The sequence below is a fragment of the Zerene cesonia genome, chromosome 18 (assembly GCF_012273895.1).
Source record: "Zerene cesonia ecotype Mississippi chromosome 18, Zerene_cesonia_1.1, whole genome shotgun sequence".
Taxonomy (NCBI): Eukaryota; Metazoa; Arthropoda; class Insecta; order Lepidoptera; family Pieridae; genus Zerene; species Zerene cesonia.
The window spans coordinates 9352756-9370459 of record NC_052119.1 but is presented as its reverse complement, the minus strand read 5'-3'; the positions used below and the strand labels follow the sequence as shown (position 1 = coordinate 9370459).

The window sequence follows — 17704 nt, the reverse complement described above, 5'->3', positions numbered from 1 at the left end:
TATATATATATTTGTTACAACAATGACATTGGGGGTCTTGTAAAAAAATTACAAGTGCTTATCACTTTTAGAACATTTTCACTTTCTTATTAACAATCGCTAAATATGAAAAATGAAAATAAATAATAAATAAATAAATCTTTATTTCACCTTAATTTTTGTACAATCTTATTAAGAGGCTCTGGCCCTCTTGCTAGGTATAACCTGTGTTAAGAGAGCCAGTCCCTTTCCTGCTCGTTGTATAAGCAAAATGTAAAAATTGTAAGATAAAGACAAAATAGGGGGATAGCCAACCCTATGAGTGTTGAGTGAGTGTGTTTGTGTGTCTCTATGTGTGTGCTTGTGTGTGTGTGTGTGTGCTTGTGTGTGTGTGTTAATATTTCTATGGAAGAATACACGGCCACTGACCTGGAGCCAGGCCACAGCGGTGACGGCGTGGGCCACGCGGCGCGCGACGGGCGGCAGCGGGCGCGCGCGCGCGGCGGCCCACAGCGCGCTGGCGGCGAGCAGCGTGGCCGTGCCGAGCACGCGGTGGTCGAACTGCACCGTGCTCGGGTTCTCCGTGAAGTTGCGCGCCGCGGGCCGCTGCGCCAGGATGTCGTCCGGGACCCAGTGGTCGCCCATTTTGGGGAACGAGTTGTACACTAGCCCCGCGTCCAGCCCAGCCACGAACGCGCCTGCGGACGCAACGTGCGTAACATTTTTATTTTTTGACAAAAAAAAAAAAAATGTTTTTCTTCTTGCAACGGAGAAGGATTTTTTTTATGGAATTAATAGCTGCGCCCCACGTTTTCACTCACGTAAGTCTCGTATCCTGTAGGAATACCAAAGGATAGGATGATTTATCATTTATCAACTGACCTCAAAAATTGTTTTAATTCTATTGTATTTTTTTGAGGTGAACCGATGTTGATGATTTTTTTTTCTCATATAAAGCTGATACCTCCCGTATGATCCTAATTAAATGTTCTAGTGCAGATTGAAGACTGTTTACTTTTTTACTTAAAACGTGACCCTGTGTCTGTTTCTGCGTCCATCGGTATCCCATAAGCTATGATGTAAACTACTAAATAAAATGTACCGTCTAAACATCCATATGTATTCAGTAACAAACAGACATGACAATTTCATTTATTTGTATAGATACTGACAACTAAGATATAGCACTCACCCGATAGCGCTGTCACAAACACCATTGCCTTAACGGTGTGCGCAATGGCGGTCAGAACGTTGAGTTCCTTCACTTTCCTAAACAGGGCCCCAGCAGGTACTGGCCTCAATATCCTCAGGGCCCCGGACAGGAGCCCCGTGTACAATAGGAACGCTAGACCAAGGTGGGAGGCCAGACGGTATTGGGACACCCGGGGAACATCGCTGGGCCCTTGGAAGCGGTCCTCGAGGCCCGATTTGACCATGTACCAGCCCATTAGACCCTGAAGAATGATAAAGGATATGATGAATTTTATTTAACAGCACTTAATGCCTTTCCTGATATTCAAAAAATAAATTTACAAATAAAAACATATAATTCTATTATTACAAAGAAAGGCTTTAATTAAAATATCTGTCGAAGAAGACACTATAAGACAAAGATAACTCTCGTTGGTGTTTAAAAGTCAGGAAACCGACATTTAGGCTTTTATGGACTTTGTCCAGAATGAAATGGGAAAAACACACAAACAAAACAAACTGAAACACTGAATACTGTGGAGTGAAACACTTTAAAAATTTCTCGTGAAACACTTGGGTAAATATTGTCTTCCATTAATTTCCACCAGTAGGAGGTTTGGTTGCTCTCACAACTTGAACGGAAATGTGTCTAGGCATCAAACTATTGGCTTTTTATAGCAAAATTATATTTTTAACTCATTGGAGAGGCGTAAGTTTAATTGCAGACTTAACACCTCTACAAATAGATTACCGACTTCAAATTGGAAAGGGATTAAGAAAGGATAGACGAGAGGAATAAAGGAAAGGACTGGAAAGGTTAAAGAAAAGAATATGGGCCTCCGGAATCCGGAATTCGCGGTCAGTTCCAACCTGGGCCCCAACGAGCGCACAGTAGGCGGCGACCCTAATCTTCATGGCCTTGTCCAGATAGCCTCTGGCCCAGAAGAAGGCGGCCGGCAGGAACATGGCGGCCCCGATGGCGCGGCCCCAGCTGCGGTGCGCGAACTCCATCCACCAGATCCACTTGAACTCGCTTAGCGTTATATTCATGTTCTTGCTGAAAGTACACCTACGTATGGAATTTCCCGCCAATTTTTGTCACTGTTTTTCTTACTCTCTAGACTCCTAACTATTTCCAGAGACAGATTTACAGAGAGAAATCACTCCATAAAACCGCTCCATTACAAATATTGAAAGACAGACAAGCAAACAAACACTTTTCCATTTATAATCAAGATCTGATATCAAAGGCAAATACAGTACTTTTTTTTTAAATACCCGATAATGACAAAACATATTTTTTATTAAGTAGTTTCTGATTACCACAAATCACATCACATAAATAACTCACTATTTGTATTCGGGAAACTGTTTGTATATCTCAAACTCCTGCTGCCATTCCTCTTCAGTCCTCGGCAGCTTTTCACCAAGAAGTTTCCATGTGACCATGGATAGCCCAGATTCTGTTAGCCTTGTCACTCCACCTAATAAGATTACATTGAAGGTTTAGAAGGTTACAGTGAATGAACAAATAAAAGCTTTAATTGAAGAAATATTAGTTTAATTTTTACTTTTATAGCATTCAAACGCTTTATAAGTAAAAATTTTTTTAAGAATAAAAAAAATCGATCAAGAGACGAGATTTGAACCCGTGTTATTCGCCGAACCGTGGCAACGCCTAACCTCACGGCCACCCGTTACCCCGCCCAAACAATCGAACTTTCTTCTACTCTGACATTTTTATGTGCCCAAGGGACTCCCACATATCATGATTGATGATGAATTAAAGATGATGATATAACTTATTTCACCTAAGCACCTATGTCATTAATAATCTGAAGCTGTTGTCTATTCCAAAAAAAATTAAAGCAAATATAATGGTGTATATTCCACTAGCCCGCCGGCCGCGGCTTCACCCGTGATACTTAGCATTTGCACAGAGAGATGACGTACATATCCAACAGGAAATGAATTTTTGAAATCAGTCACATAGTTCCTGATGTTATTTTAAGGCATTCAAACAAACAAACTCATCAGCTTTATATTATAATTGTGATATTTACATGAACTGGTATTATAATACAAAGCTTTACAGTGATATCATTAGTATTAAATATTAAATACTATTAATGGTACATATGTGGTGATTAAAGTTAAGTTTGATTGTAATTTAAGGCTCAATTGTTATTTAGGTCATGGACAGTTGCAAATATTACAACAATTCTGTATTTTAGAAAGTAAATTATATACAAACACTTAAATTGTATATTTAAGGTTTTGCCAATGATTTTAATAGGATATTTTAAAGTGAAAAGAGAACTCCTGTGTCCCCTACTGGGGTATGATGATATACATCTGTTTCACTGTATTTTATTTTATTTGGATTTAATTTATGGACAAGTAGGTGATCAGTCTTCTGTGTCATGCCAGACTGAGACGTTTTTTTGTTTTGTACGTCCCCACCGGAAATCGAACCCAGGACCCCATGGTTCTACGCTCACGCGTTAATCACTGTACCAAGGAGGCGGTATTTTGGGCTTATAAAATAAAAGAACTGTATAATATTAAGTTCCTTTATTAAAAAATTAATAAACATTTCATAACTCTAAATTGACCCTATAATACTAATTATTAATACAGTGAACTAAAGTCTACATAAAAATATCTTAATCACATTTACTTTATCCGAAAATGCCAAAGAATATCACACAATATTTTCAATAAATACTGCCATAACCCCCCCTCTCCCCAACGCTTCCGCTTATTTAGTCCCGTTAGTGACTTTAACAATAACATTTACAACATAATAAATACTGTATAGAAGAATCAAGTAACCAAGAGCCATACCTAGCACAACTGCTGTGAAAACCATACCACTGCAACCAAGAAGCCAGTAACCAACTATTTTTGTTGATTTCGGTTTGGACGATGATGCACAAAACCTTGCAACAATCCCATTCCTTTTGATTATTTCACTTATCTGTAACAATAAATTAACAAACGATTTTGGTACAAAATGTATATGATACATATAATGACTAACAAATACAAATTAAATTTAATAAATTTATAACTATAAACAGTGGTTTCCAAGATTATTTTGCTCAAACAAACAACCTTTAACTATAAAATATTAGCAGAGACTAGACAAGACAAGAATATGCAAGTCTAACACTTAATATAAACAATTAATCCATCTCAGAATATGTACATGTATGCTTGCTTTATATAAAGATAATGAAAATAATGGACTATACCATTCTATTATAGATTTTTAAGTCTGTGTCTCTTTGTTATTCTGTTCCTATCTTTTTTTAATAGAATACTTTTTATTTTTTATAGGCAAGCAGGTGATCAGTTTACCAAGTCCTATTGGTCAGACTTTTAATCTTCATCGTAAATTAAGTCAAACCCTACTGTTCTGATACTCAAATGCTAATCACTATAGCACTAGGCTATTAGGCAATATTATTATTTTTTTCCTAGGCAAAATAATATATTTTCATTGTAAAAATGTTGTAAATTGCTTACTCTAAGCCCTTTATTCGTGTGATTCCATTGTGCTGGTGTTAACAATTGTCTCGAGGGTAATGTCCCATGCCCTTTTGTACTAGATAACAGGACACGAGTTGGAGTCCTCAAATAATTAGAACATCGGCACACCTGTGCTAAACTCAACATTTTACTGAAACATGCATTGATAATTATTAATCTAGATTAACTATTAGTCAAAGTACTTCATGGGATAGTATTTTAATAAATATTGATTGCGATTATTTACGCAATACTAACCTAAAGCATAAATAATCCGATTTTAATTAATTAAATTAAATACTTGTATTTTTATCACTTCACTTTCTCTTAGGTCAATAAGAAATACTTTATTTACCAGAAAATAATTTAATTCCTGAAAATTAAACGTGAACTTATCAACCTACTTGAGATCGGTACCAACTACGTACTGTCATCTGTCAACCATGATACTAACACTGACAAATGACAATTACACTGGACATTGGCGCAGTCCCTCTGTTGGGTGAAGCCTTCAAAGAAGAAGAAGTGACATTTGGCATGAGGTAAAATTGTTTTTTTTTTTATGAAATTGATCTATTATTTCACATAAATATGTTATTTTATAAAATGTGTAGCAGTACCACAGGTATATATTATGACTATAGCATAAAGCAAAGATGTCTTAATAATATATCTTCAAACATTAAAATATGCGGATGGCAGCACTTACATAGTAGCCTGAGCTGCTAACTAATATGTACTACCCTGCTATGTTTATAAATATGTTAATTTTCAGTAACTAAAAATAATTACTCCTTCTTAAATGAGTTTTATTAGTATTAGGCATCTAAATTAAACAATCATATCTTCTGAATTTACCTGAACTTGATTAGTCAAGTATACTATATGTAGATATATTGAATAAGCGCTTTTAGCTCGGTCTGCTCTTCGTTCTTAATTGCTTGCCACATTGACCTGTCTTCCTACGTCTACATTTAACGACTGTATGGATTATTAGACTGAGGTTCTGTGAAGCATTTTATAATTTACGACAAGAAAAGGAGTATTTTGTGTATATTTAAATAAAATGCGAGAAAACGCGTACTTTTTATTTTTAACCGACAATTCACTAAAATTGTACTGTAAAGTTTGACTCTTTTCACGTATCCATTTCTTTGTAATCATTTGATAACGCTTTGATATTATGGTATGCATTTTTAAATTCCCCTTCTTCTAAACCTTCTCCTACGTAGTGGTGAACAAACGCCCTTTTAGCGTACATTAACGAAAACTTCTTGCATAAATGTTCCCATGCAATTCTAATAGCGGATGAATTTGACACCATGGTTACTGCTCTTTGTAACGCAGCTAAGTCACCCCCAGGCACAGTAATCGGTGGTTGGTTGTTAACACCTATCTGTTGAAGAAATTATTGCACCTTTAAAAGCATACTGTATGTTTGTATGTCAAGCAATCTGAACAGTTTTTGACAGAATAATAAATATTATGTACCTTGAAACCAGTAGGTGACCAGGAAACAAACTTAATCGAGCGCATGCTTTTTATTTGATTAATGGCTAGGTTTATGTCGTTGGGGTTAACATCGCCCCTGAATAGCACACAGCAAGACATGTAACTTCCTTTCCGGGGATCGCACTTGACCATTTGATTAGCTGGTTCAAAGCATGACATCATCAACTGTTGTGTAGAGTTTGTTTCGTGTTGTGCCCTCGTTGGAGGTACAAATGGAGCAAATGTGACCAGCGGGAAATGAATTCTTGGATAAGGAATCAAATTTGTTCGAAATTCAACAAGTTCAACGTTCAGGGAGCCTTCAAATCTTAAAGATGCTGTCATGCAAGATATTACCTTAAATAGTTTTACATATATTACACCTTGTTAGTAGTTAGTTCAAAATACATTAATTCAAAGACTATTTTACCTGTGCAATCAATCTATTTAAGTTTGTATATGTCGGGCGTGGTACATCTAAATGCCTTGCTAATATGTCATACAAAGCTTCGTTATCAAAGATAAAACAGACATCCTCCGTATCCATACAAGCGTGTGCAGTTAAAACTGCATTGTAAGGTTCTACGATAACTGGTGATATTTTCGGTGCGGGATATATGGCAAATTCAATTTTCGAAAGTTTTCGATAATCCCGAGCAATGCTTTCCAGTAAGAGTGCCGTAAATCCAGAGCCAGTGCCTCCACCAAAAGCTCGAAACACTATAAAGCCTTGTAAATGATGACAATCTTCAGCAGCAAGCCGGATACGATTTAAGGAGAGGTCTATCATTTCACGCCCTACGCCGAAATAGCCCCGAGCGAAGTTACTTGCAGCGTCTTCTTTTCCAGTAAGGAGAGATTTCGAGTTGAATAGCTGTCGATATGTGCCATGCCGTATTTCATCTGTACAAGGAACAATATCAGACTGTGGAAAAATACATATGAAAACAGTTTCTTCACGTACAACCCATAAACAGTGAAGAATAATAAACTAATTCTGCTATTTCCCTTGACAAATTGTCTAGATAGATTCAGATTGTGTCTCATCCAATAAAACCTAATTAAAAATATCGGTTTGGGCTTTCGTTAAAATTGAAACAGAAAATTCTGATACTTTTCATTTATTCTATATGAATTTATCAAAATTAATTACAAGTTACCCTATACCTATAGGAGTAGGCTCCAAATCAATCATTACAACTCTGGGAACAACTTTTCCTCCCGCAGTACTGCTGAAAAATGATGCACAGCTTTGCTCATCGCCACTATATAACATAATTCCATCCGGTCGAATGCCATGTTCTAAACAGTAAAGCTCCCAACAAGCATTTGCTACTTGTACTCCTGATTGTCCTATATGTATGTGAATAACTTCTTTCTATGAGATATTATTATTTGTGAAATTATATTAATAATGGTATGTAATTAAAATAAAGGGCTCTCTTGAGAAAACTTACTATCGTCATTGTTATGATATCATCACGAAAATTTTGTATAGGTTTTTAGGGTATTATATTTTAGATAAACAGAAAATTTAAGCTATGTACATGTTGTATATGTAGATTTAAAAATATTATGACATCATTTTGAAATGTATTATGTAACGTATTATGAACGACGGTTATAACCGTATTATGCGTCTATAGAGTCAAAACATAAGAGATATAAAAAAGTTTTTATAACTTATTTTCTTTTATATTTATTTTATTTATTATTAGTAAAGAAAATGAAACACATTTTACAAAATATTTTGCGCTTCAAAACCTTATAAGGTTTGTAACAACGCTCACAGTCGCATAATCGCCGTTTGTTATTCGCAAGAAAGACAAAAGCAGTGCCTACATAAACCGGTTCCTTATCTGGATATTATATACAAATACAGAGTGTTCAATGCTATTTATTGTTTAATCATTTTAGTGTTTCGATATATTCATGAAAATATTTTTTATATATTCTTTTGTAGTTTTTAGTATTTATATCTTTCATAATATATTGTGGTATAGAGTAGATCGCGTCAACTGTTTTATATTATACCCATTCAATTAATTGATGAAATTTTATACATACAGACGAATATAGAACCTGCTCCTTTTTGGAAGTCGGTTAAAAAAATGTAGAGCATGGCTTTTCTTTCAAATACTACCTTTTAATAAATTACATATTTTTTATAGTATGAAGTATTCTTTGCAATTATGAAAAATTCGTATGAAATAATAAATGCACAAGAAAACATTATATATTCGAAGATTTTTATATAATATATCGATATGAATTTTCATTGGCTAGTTTAACAGCAGCGTGGTTACCACCAATGAACGTGTTTATCAGTGACAGCTGTCATTGTAATTTGAAAGGAAAACACTGTCAAATGAAAATGAAGTAAGTAGTAATGTCCAAACATGTTTTGATTTACATAATATTAGCGTTATCTATTTATATACGTGATAAGAATATCTCACATTATTACCCGGTGCTGTTGGAATCATTCTAGAAACGTTCGAAACATGAACTTCGCTGGAAAAGTAGTAATTGTTACCGGCGCCAGTTCTGGAATTGGCGCCGCTACTGCAGTGTTTTTATCAAAGCTTGGTGCACAATTATCTTTAACTGGAAGAAATGTGGACAATCTGCAAAAAGTCAATAAGGATTGTGAGAAGTCAACATCTACTTTTATGGTCCCGGCAGATTTGACAAAGGAATCCGATATTGAAAAGATCGTTAAGAACACCGTAGATCACTATGGAAAAATCGACGTTTTGATAAACAATGCGGGAATTATTGAAACGGGAACCATTGAAAATACATCTCTAGCGCAGTATGACCGCCTAATGAACACCAACGTCCGATCAATTTACTACTTGACAATGTTGGCTGTGCCACACTTGTTAAAAACTAAAGGTAACATTGTTAACGTGTCTAGCGTGAACGGTATACGGTCTTTTCCCGGCGTGTTAGCGTATAACGTGTCGAAAGCATCTGTGGATCAGTTTACAAGATGTGTTGCATTGGAGCTAGCTGCCAAGGGTGTTAGGGTGAATTGTGTGAACCCTGGTGTTATTCTCACTGAATTACAGCGTCGTGGAGGGTTATCTGATGAGCAATACGCAGCTTTCTTAGAGAGAAGTAAGGAGACACACGCTTTGGGCCGTCCTGGCAAGCCTGATGAAGTTGCAGCTACAATAGCATTTTTGGCCAGTGATTTAGCTAGCAATATCACTGGAGCAAGTGTGCCTGTTGATGGGGGACGCCATGCTATGTGCCCACGTTAATTTTTATTTCCAGTCTACATTTTGATGAATTTGTCTGACTTTGTTTGAAAAATAGATCTAAGTATAATGAATTTGTATTTGATAAGATGCATTTACTGCTGTTATTTTTGGATAAATTTAAAGAATTAAAATTGTTGAAGTTTGAAGCTGATTTTCATTTCTAGGGTGCATCATACAAAAATCTGTAGAAGTATAGCAAACATACTCTAAAATTCCTATCAATACTAGGCAAATATATAATTTATAGGTAATTTTAGGTTCAAGGAGATATTTAAAGTCAAATTTATTACAAAATTTTATTAATTTTTAATGTAACATGATTATCACAAAACTTTTTATCAGAGTGTATGTTGACAAAGTTAGGATTCTTAGAACTAAAGTAATTATCTTGATCTTATATATTTAACGATACATAAAATATATATAAGGTCTACAATCTACACCTCACTCTTTGGCTACATATTTAGTCAATATTCAGAAAATAATCAAATGATAAAAGTGATTTAGTATTTTTTATATTGAAAAAATTGCAAGCACAGTGTAGGGTTAAATTGGCTGTATAATTTGATAATCTGTCTATTAAAACAAAAAGATTACACCTGTAATTGTACTTGGCCACAGAGTAAAAACTATTTTAATTCTTAGCATATCTTGTAATCTAAGGCTTGTATTATATGGAAGTGTAATATGTAATAAGTTACTTATCCAAATGAATTGAAACCTTATACTAATTACTTTTCCTATTATTGTAATATTAGGTTTCATGTCTTACGGAAGTCTATAAACTAATTTATGATGAGAAGGGAAATGAGACAGTTTTAAAAATAAATGTATAAATACTTAGGTTAAAATTAAAACAAGAATCTTAATAATATAAAATGCAAATGGGATTCTATGACATTGTAGTTCAATTCTGACAATAGAATTCAATATTTTAATCAATACAAAAGTAAATATTAGATTCATACATCTACACTTTTCTAGTAATTGTTTTTGCAATCATTGTTTTAGTTGCATTAATTATTGCGTTACAAGTATCTAATATTGAAGCAAAAAGGAAGGATGCCTAGTTACACATTACTTCATGTAGGTACTTTCAACCTACAACACATAGGAAGTTGCAATATCGATACGGAAACATGCAACTGACCTTTCGAGTTTTGGGCAATAAACCTTTGCCTGGTAATTGTACAACTTGCTACAAAAAAACGTTAATTGTATTTTAATGTGAACAATTAACAGTGTTGTGTTATTTCAGATCTTAAATATTAATTTATTTATAATAAATAGGTAGGCGTACGTCATTTCATCTTAATTTTAGATTACGTGATTTCGCTATTATTTTGCGATTTAAATAACTTCAAATTTACGAGTTCAGTCAAAACGATTAAAAAATATAAGAAACATTTAAAGACAAATTTTCTTCAAACAAACCGTCGCCTTTAAAATATCAACAATTGTAATAATTTTACGATATAGGCGGCAATAAGCGGCGGTTTAAGCGTAGATTAAAAATCGAATGAAATAAATTTGCCAATTCCATCAAATTTTTTAAATTGCTATTGTATGATCAAGGCAAAAGAAGTTCATTAGCGGGCACAGCAGCAAATAGTTTTTTGGCTTCATTTACGCAGGCAGCGATGATCGTCTCAAATGCCACTGGGGCTATGTCTCTTATTACTGGTTCCCAGTTCTCGTTGATTACTCTCTGGATTGTAGATGCTAGAAATAAAATTGATACTTATTTTATAGCAATATAATTTTTACAGTACAAAATAAAAGATATAAATGCATACAAAAATGTTTTCCCTAAGACTTTCATGCTTTAATTTCATCATGCATTTTAAAATTTTAACGGTAACGATTACGTCTGGCCCTCTGAAGATTACATTAAATTTTTATTCCTCAATTGTTTTGGGTCAAGTAGAATGTGTTTGAATTGTATATTGTTTAGAGGAAGGAAATGTTAAGAAAATACTAATATTAATTAGAGTAGTTTTACGAAATTAAGTAAGCATCTCATAAAATTGGTGTAATATTGAAAGAAGTTTGTGGTGTTTTTTTTTTGTTTGTGCATTTTAAGGTGAATTTTATAGTCACGAAAAATTAATGAGAAGACCTCTCTCTGAAGTCTTTCAAACACAAGATAGTTAAATAACGACTCGTAATTCTTAATAACCGGTCTAAAATTTAAATTTTAGTATTAATATTAGTATATTAGTATTCTAGCTTATTTTTCTTGTTTAAATTAATTAAGTAATTTTTTATTCGCACATAAAGATTAGAATTCAGATTAAAGATAGGTAGATTTAGTAATAAAACAATAATTTTTATGTTGGAACTAACCTTGATAAAGAAGATAAATCTTAGAACACACTATACACGTTATTACAAGTTTTCCAAAGTGTTTGGTGGATGTCCTTGATTTGAGTCTGACCTTTATGGAGGTAAGGAATATACATATCTCTATGGTTATTTTCCGTGAAGCATACCTTTGAGGTGTTAGATCCGCATATGATAAATTGGAAAATATTGGATTAACTGTATTTGAATTTACAAGTATAGCGAAGAATCGTGTTTTAAAACTGTTTTGTACGTTTTAAATGTACATAAAAATGAACGTATGTAATCTTAAAAAGACTTCAATAGAAGAAGGGTTTTATCAATTCGACAGTTCTTTTCTTTATTGGTAAACATATTTTGATAATTGTTTTTTTTAGATATATGTTACGTTTTTCATGTGTCAATGTATTTTTGAGATTATCAATTGTGTAGGAAAACTTCATGTAAAGAGTATTCGTGATGTTAACTTAACTTATACCGTAGTGTATGGAGACTGTGCTGTAGTTAAACTTTCAAAAGCAGTAAACATTTGTTATTATTTTTACTGTCGCAACTCTTACCTAGTTCCTTGTTCCCACCGAAGAGGTTGGTGAATTTGAATTGCGCGCGCTCCATTTTGTAGCTGTCCTTGTAGCCGGTGACCGTCCAATAACCGTCTATTGTTTTGTAATCGTACTTAATGACGATGTTCAGGTTTGCTGAAATAATTGGTTGATTAAATTTTTCAAAAAAGTGAGAGGGTGTTTGGAATTCGATTGTATTTTTTTGGGTTGTTACCTAGTATCTTTTTATTGGGTGAACCGAGTTTGATTTTTTTATTTTATTTAGCTATTGCCTCCTGATTGGCCCATTTAAATTTGGTCTAGTTCTGAAGACAGTTTAGTTAATTTACATTTGAAATTGAGTAATTAATAAACCCTAATGTTCAATTGTTTCATGTGCATATATCTTATTTAGAAGAAGGAACACAATTATCATCGAAATCATGATTATTCTCCTTGAAATATGCATCAAAACATTAAAATAATTGAAATAATGGGTTTACTTCATTCTATGCAGGAGTTACGCCAGCGGAACCCTAATGTAACGCTGAGTCGACGGTTCGCACGGGAACGTATATTACTGTATGCAGCGAATTCCTTTGGTGCGACGTAATTTTAAGTTTTCATGTTAAATAAGTTTAGTTTTATATTCATTACTTTTTACCACTTGCATCGTGCAAGACATCTTGTAATCTTTATAATTAAAGTATTTTTATAAGTAAAATTTATCTTTTTTTTGGGGCCTCCGGCTGTGTGAAACATAATTCAGGTCGAAATATTTACTTTCATTATTGTGAGTAAATTTGTGTCTATGTTGTTGTTTGTATCTACTAATACAATACGTCATTCGCGTGGTACCAGGGCAAAAGGTTACCTATGTGCTAATCCAGACTTTAATCTAGCTCTATATCAAATTTCATACAGATACCATAAGTTATTTTCACGCGAGCAACAAATATCCTTCCATCGATACATACAAACTTTCGCGTTTATAATATGAGTAGGATTATTTTAATAAACAACTCACTAATTTTGATTTTGGCCTGTCCGTTGCCTCTGATGGGTAGGATAAGGACTTGTCCATCCATGTCGTAGTTAGCTTTCAAAGTCACGTTTGCAGTGAAGTCCAGGATCGCTTTGCCCTTCTCAGTGTCAATTCTAGATATAATGAAATAATAAATAACTTTGTTTATTCTCTGCTAGTAAGCTAGTAAACTGAAATTCAAACATTGATTTATTGAATAAGACCTCTAAAAACACTCCTGCATTGACTTAACATGGAGTCACTATTTACCACCGGTTCGGAAAGCAGTTTTTTACAGAGAAGAGCGGACAATGTTAATTTTATATGTTAATTTTTACATAATAATATAATTTTAGGAAGCCAGCGTGTTTTTCCAGTGTGGTGGATTTTGGCCTAAACCCTCATAGGAGGTTCGTGTCCCTACAGTAGGAACATATTATATGGCCTGATGATAATAATAGTATTATATTATATTATAGTAGTAGTGGGATATTTAGTTCTAAATGAAATATCATACACAATGCCACTTACTTATAAGAGTTGACCCTAAAGTCTCCAAGTCCAGTCACGACGGTATCATCGAAGGTAAGCTTCAGAGCCGGGTTGTCCACCACCACCTTGCCCAAATGCACGGGGTCCAGCGAAGCGATGCCAAGCTCCGGAATGCCCTTCGCGAACTTGCCGCCCCCAGCTGATATCACCTTCTCCACGCATTGGTTCAGATTGGGGTCTGACGCTGAACAAGCCTTGAGGAACGGCGCTGCGAAATATAGTAACATGTTTCATTCCGGGTCAACCCGAACAAGACGCAGCAAGTGGCTAGTCGTTTTTAGTTTGGAAGTCTATGTGCTGTATGGTAATCATTTCGAACAAGAAGTAAAGGATCATTTCATAATTGTTATCGCAATAATGCCCATGATAACATGTAGCAAAATTTTATATAAATAAATTTTATTGCGATATACTTCATTAAAGTGTCGATGAGCTTAAGTTGCAAATAAGTATTATCAAGATACGGTTAAGCTGAGTGTAAACGAAATTTTGAAACGTCAGTGGTAGTAAAACATTAAAGTAGTAAAAGCCACGTTATAATATGATACGTAAAAGCACATTTTATAAATTATAACATTTTTGATGAATCGTTTTTGTTTGATTATAATAAATTTATAATTAAAAAATAATAAATTTATCCGGAATAATTGTAGACTTTCAGGATTTAATTTGTTTTAAATATATAAATAAAATCAATATATAAATCTTTTGACGAGACTGGTGAAGAGACGCTGATGTTGGTGTCAAAACTTAATTAAGTCTGGCTAAAATTACCAACAGCACATTTCAATAGTTATTAAATATTATATTGCGTATAATTTTTTTTATAAAATAAGGGAATATTTTCAATGTATTTGTATTTTCCTTCTTTAAACTATATGTATTATTTGAAGGTTTTTTGAAATAAACTTTTTGTTTATACATATTTTTATTGTATATATTGCCGTGTAAAAAACGCCCGTGTATCGATCACTAAAATAAGTGTGTCAGACGAAAGAGCATGTCAATGTCAGCGTGGGGCAACGTATGGACGCTCGCATGTCACAAACAATGCGCACGTGAGCGAGTGACATTTAAGTACGGTCTGCAGAAACGGCCTTGTTTATTGTTGGTTAAATACTTTATTTGCGTGTGGTGCATGTTGCAAGTTGTTTGGCTAGGGCTACAGATTGTGTGTATACAAACAGCTGTACATATCTATTTTTGTTATAATCAAACATTTATTTATATAATTGGACTTCTTCTAGAAGCACTTTTGAATATTTTACCACTTATTGCATATAACATATAATTTAATCTATTATTCTATTATATATAATAAATAGTTTGATAAATGTATAATAGTCCCAATAAAGTTTTGTGAAAGTGTTGTTAAACGTGCAATACAATTATTTGCGGCTGAATAAACATGGACATAGTAGGTCAACATCCATGAGGGTTGTACTGGCTTAAATGGTATTTATAGGCTTTAGCTTAAGATATAATAAGTAATCCTAGCCATACATCTTGAAAAGTAATTAATATATCCCACAATAATATCTCGTATAACCAATTTTCGATATAGCATAGAAGATCTTGTTTTTGAATAAACGAATTGACTATTTTATAAGGAAAAACATATTAAAGAAAATAAGACAGTTCGTCCAAAAGACATTCACAAAATTAAAGAAAAAAAAAAACAATTAATGCCAATAATATATGGGAAGATATTCTATATAAATTTTACAAAACGGTTATGGTGTCGAAATATAAATACGAAGAAAGTCGACCGGTTTCGACTTTCAAGTGCAACCACTTCTGCCAAATATTGCCTAAAGCCAAGTTATGAAATTACTTTATTATGCTTGACAATTTTAATTCGAAAAATTAACTTTTCGGTTAAAACATTAACTTTAATACGTATGTGTACAGGTGTATACTTGACGCACGCAATGTAATATGTGAATCTAATGCAATGTTAGAACCTCGTAGAGTAGTAACATTTTGTGTTGGAGTCTTTAATTAGACTACCTACTTCCTACTATTTATTAGTGTTTAACATCAATATATTTGAATTAATATAAAATTATATTAATTACAAAAACACTGACTAAAACTATTTGATTAACACCGAAACTAACACCTCAGAATAAGTACACGCCCCAAAAGTCCATAGGGTGTATAGGATTTAGGGATCGCGTATAGCCTATAGTATATATGTATATATAGGAGGAGGTAAGAGGTTTATATAAACGTAAAACTCTTTCATTCGTTATAAAAATAAAAAAAAACATTGTATAATGCATTTTAATATTGTGACTTTATAACATATCTTGAGGACGAATGTTTTAATTCAAAACTCAAACTCAACTGAATGTGGGGATATCCTTATCCTTCCCAGTCCTTTTTTTAAATTCCGTCGTCAATCCTTTCCTTTTCCTTTTCCATTTGATGTCGGCAATCGAATTATACAGATGGTAAGGTCTACAAGCGATCTTTCACCTCTGCAATTATTAATGGATGTTGGTAGCGCTTACCATCAGGCGAACCACCAGCTGTATTGCCAACGATGATATAAAAAAATCTTTAATTATGCGTAAATGGTGTCGACATAGATCCTAATTCACACAGGAAATAAGGTAAACCAAGCTCATATTTAGTCTATATAAAAAGTTTTTCTAGATAATAAAACAATGACAGTAAGCCAATATTTTTTATTATCTGTGTAATTGCTAACTTTGTTTTGAGAAGTTCCCACAGATAAGATAAGTTTTTCTGGACGCTTGTGTTGAAAATCTGCACACAATGCAATAGTATAATGATAGTATTTTAAGCTATTGTAGACGCTTAGGTATCTGAGATTGGTAGTGTAGCAATAATTTACGAAAAAAAAAAACAGTTCACAGTTTAAATTAGATGAAACAGTTGAATTCATTTTCAAGAATTTCATTAGGGTATGCTTTTAATTATTCTAATAAGTTGTTTAACAAAAACATTACAAATTATGGATTCTATTTAGTTACATGTCATTGACCTTAAATGTAACCAGTTTTATACGTTATTTTTATTATTTTATAGTATAGTATAGATGAGAGGGATAGGAAATTAGAGTTTTTTTTATAGCTTTAATACAAAATGATTGAAACAAAAAAATTAAAATAATGACAGCTACATTGTAACCTCCTTGTATTATCTAACAAATCTGTAAGTAAACGTTGTCATTTGTTTTTTTTTCAGATTGCACGTTTTTAAGTCACGTTCGTTACTGTACTGTAGAACTTATATCTTTAAACGAGCAATTCTTGTATATCTTATATATATATATATATATATATATATATATATATATATATATATATATATATATATATATATATATATATATATATATATATATATATATATGTAATTGGAATCTCGGAATCGGCTCCAACGATTTTCATGAAATTTAGTATATAGGGTTTCGGGGGCGATAAATCGATCTAGCTAGGAATCTTTTTTAGAAAATGTCATATTCGTGTTTTATCGACTTAAATTTACTTTTTTAATAAATAGGAGGCGTTTGAGTAGTCCCAATTTATTATGACTCGTCCTGACATCTATTGGCGAATAATAATACTTAAATATAATTCCCAAAAAACACAATTTATTTAAAAATACCGAGCAAAGCTCAGTCTTCCAGGTACTTCTTCTTCGTCTTAATAAGCTAGAGTAACAAAATGAATATTGTAACGGAACGCACCCGAGCGGCGGTAAATTTCAAAGAGAGGTTAACGCGACCATAATTCTATACGATGGCC

At 33.4% G+C, this 17704-nt stretch overlaps 3 protein-coding genes and 1 pseudogene across 4 annotated transcripts in view; 1 reads left to right on the top strand and 3 right to left on the bottom strand.

The window, feature by feature from the left end:
- The window catches only part of LOC119833990 (cytochrome c oxidase assembly protein COX15 homolog), a 5816-nt gene extending 658 nt beyond the window's left edge, over positions 1–5158 (bottom strand). Inside the window, exons 1-7 of one of the 2 annotated variants that reach the window (XM_038358255.1) lie at positions 4963–5158; positions 4702–4855; positions 4018–4150; positions 2522–2654; positions 2041–2227; positions 1172–1433; positions 409–677 (exon numbers count right to left, since the gene is read on the bottom strand). In XM_038358255.1, the coding sequence (XP_038214183.1) occupies positions 409–677; positions 1172–1433; positions 2041–2227; positions 2522–2654; positions 4018–4150; positions 4702–4851 (1134 nt within the window). In that variant the 5' untranslated portion in view covers positions 4852–4855; positions 4963–5158. The remainder of the gene's footprint in view (positions 1–408; positions 678–1171; positions 1434–2040; positions 2228–2521; positions 2655–4017; positions 4151–4701; positions 4856–4962) is intronic. The other variant, XM_038358256.1, reaches the window with a different exon arrangement.
- A 669-nt stretch (positions 5159–5827) lies between these two features.
- Positions 5828–7576, bottom strand: LOC119833924 (annotated as a pseudogene).
- Positions 7577–8551: 975 nt separating this feature from the next.
- On the top strand, positions 8552–9610 carry LOC119833922 (3-oxoacyl-[acyl-carrier-protein] reductase FabG-like). Its single transcript, XM_038358156.1, has one exon. The coding sequence runs from the start codon at positions 8700–8702 to the stop codon at positions 9462–9464; it is 765 nt and encodes a 254-aa protein (XP_038214084.1). The 5' UTR covers positions 8552–8699; the 3' UTR covers positions 9465–9610.
- Positions 9611–9746: 136 nt separating this feature from the next.
- Positions 9747–17704, bottom strand: part of LOC119833923 (circadian clock-controlled protein daywake-like) — a 12232-nt gene continuing 4274 nt past the window's right edge. Inside the window, exons 2-5 of the mRNA XM_038358157.1 lie at positions 13905–14133; positions 13377–13507; positions 12368–12505; positions 9747–11186 (exon numbers count right to left, since the gene is read on the bottom strand). Coding sequence (XP_038214085.1) covers positions 11035–11186; positions 12368–12505; positions 13377–13507; positions 13905–14133 — 650 coding nt within the window. The 3' untranslated portion in view covers positions 9747–11034. The remainder of the gene's footprint in view (positions 11187–12367; positions 12506–13376; positions 13508–13904; positions 14134–17704) is intronic.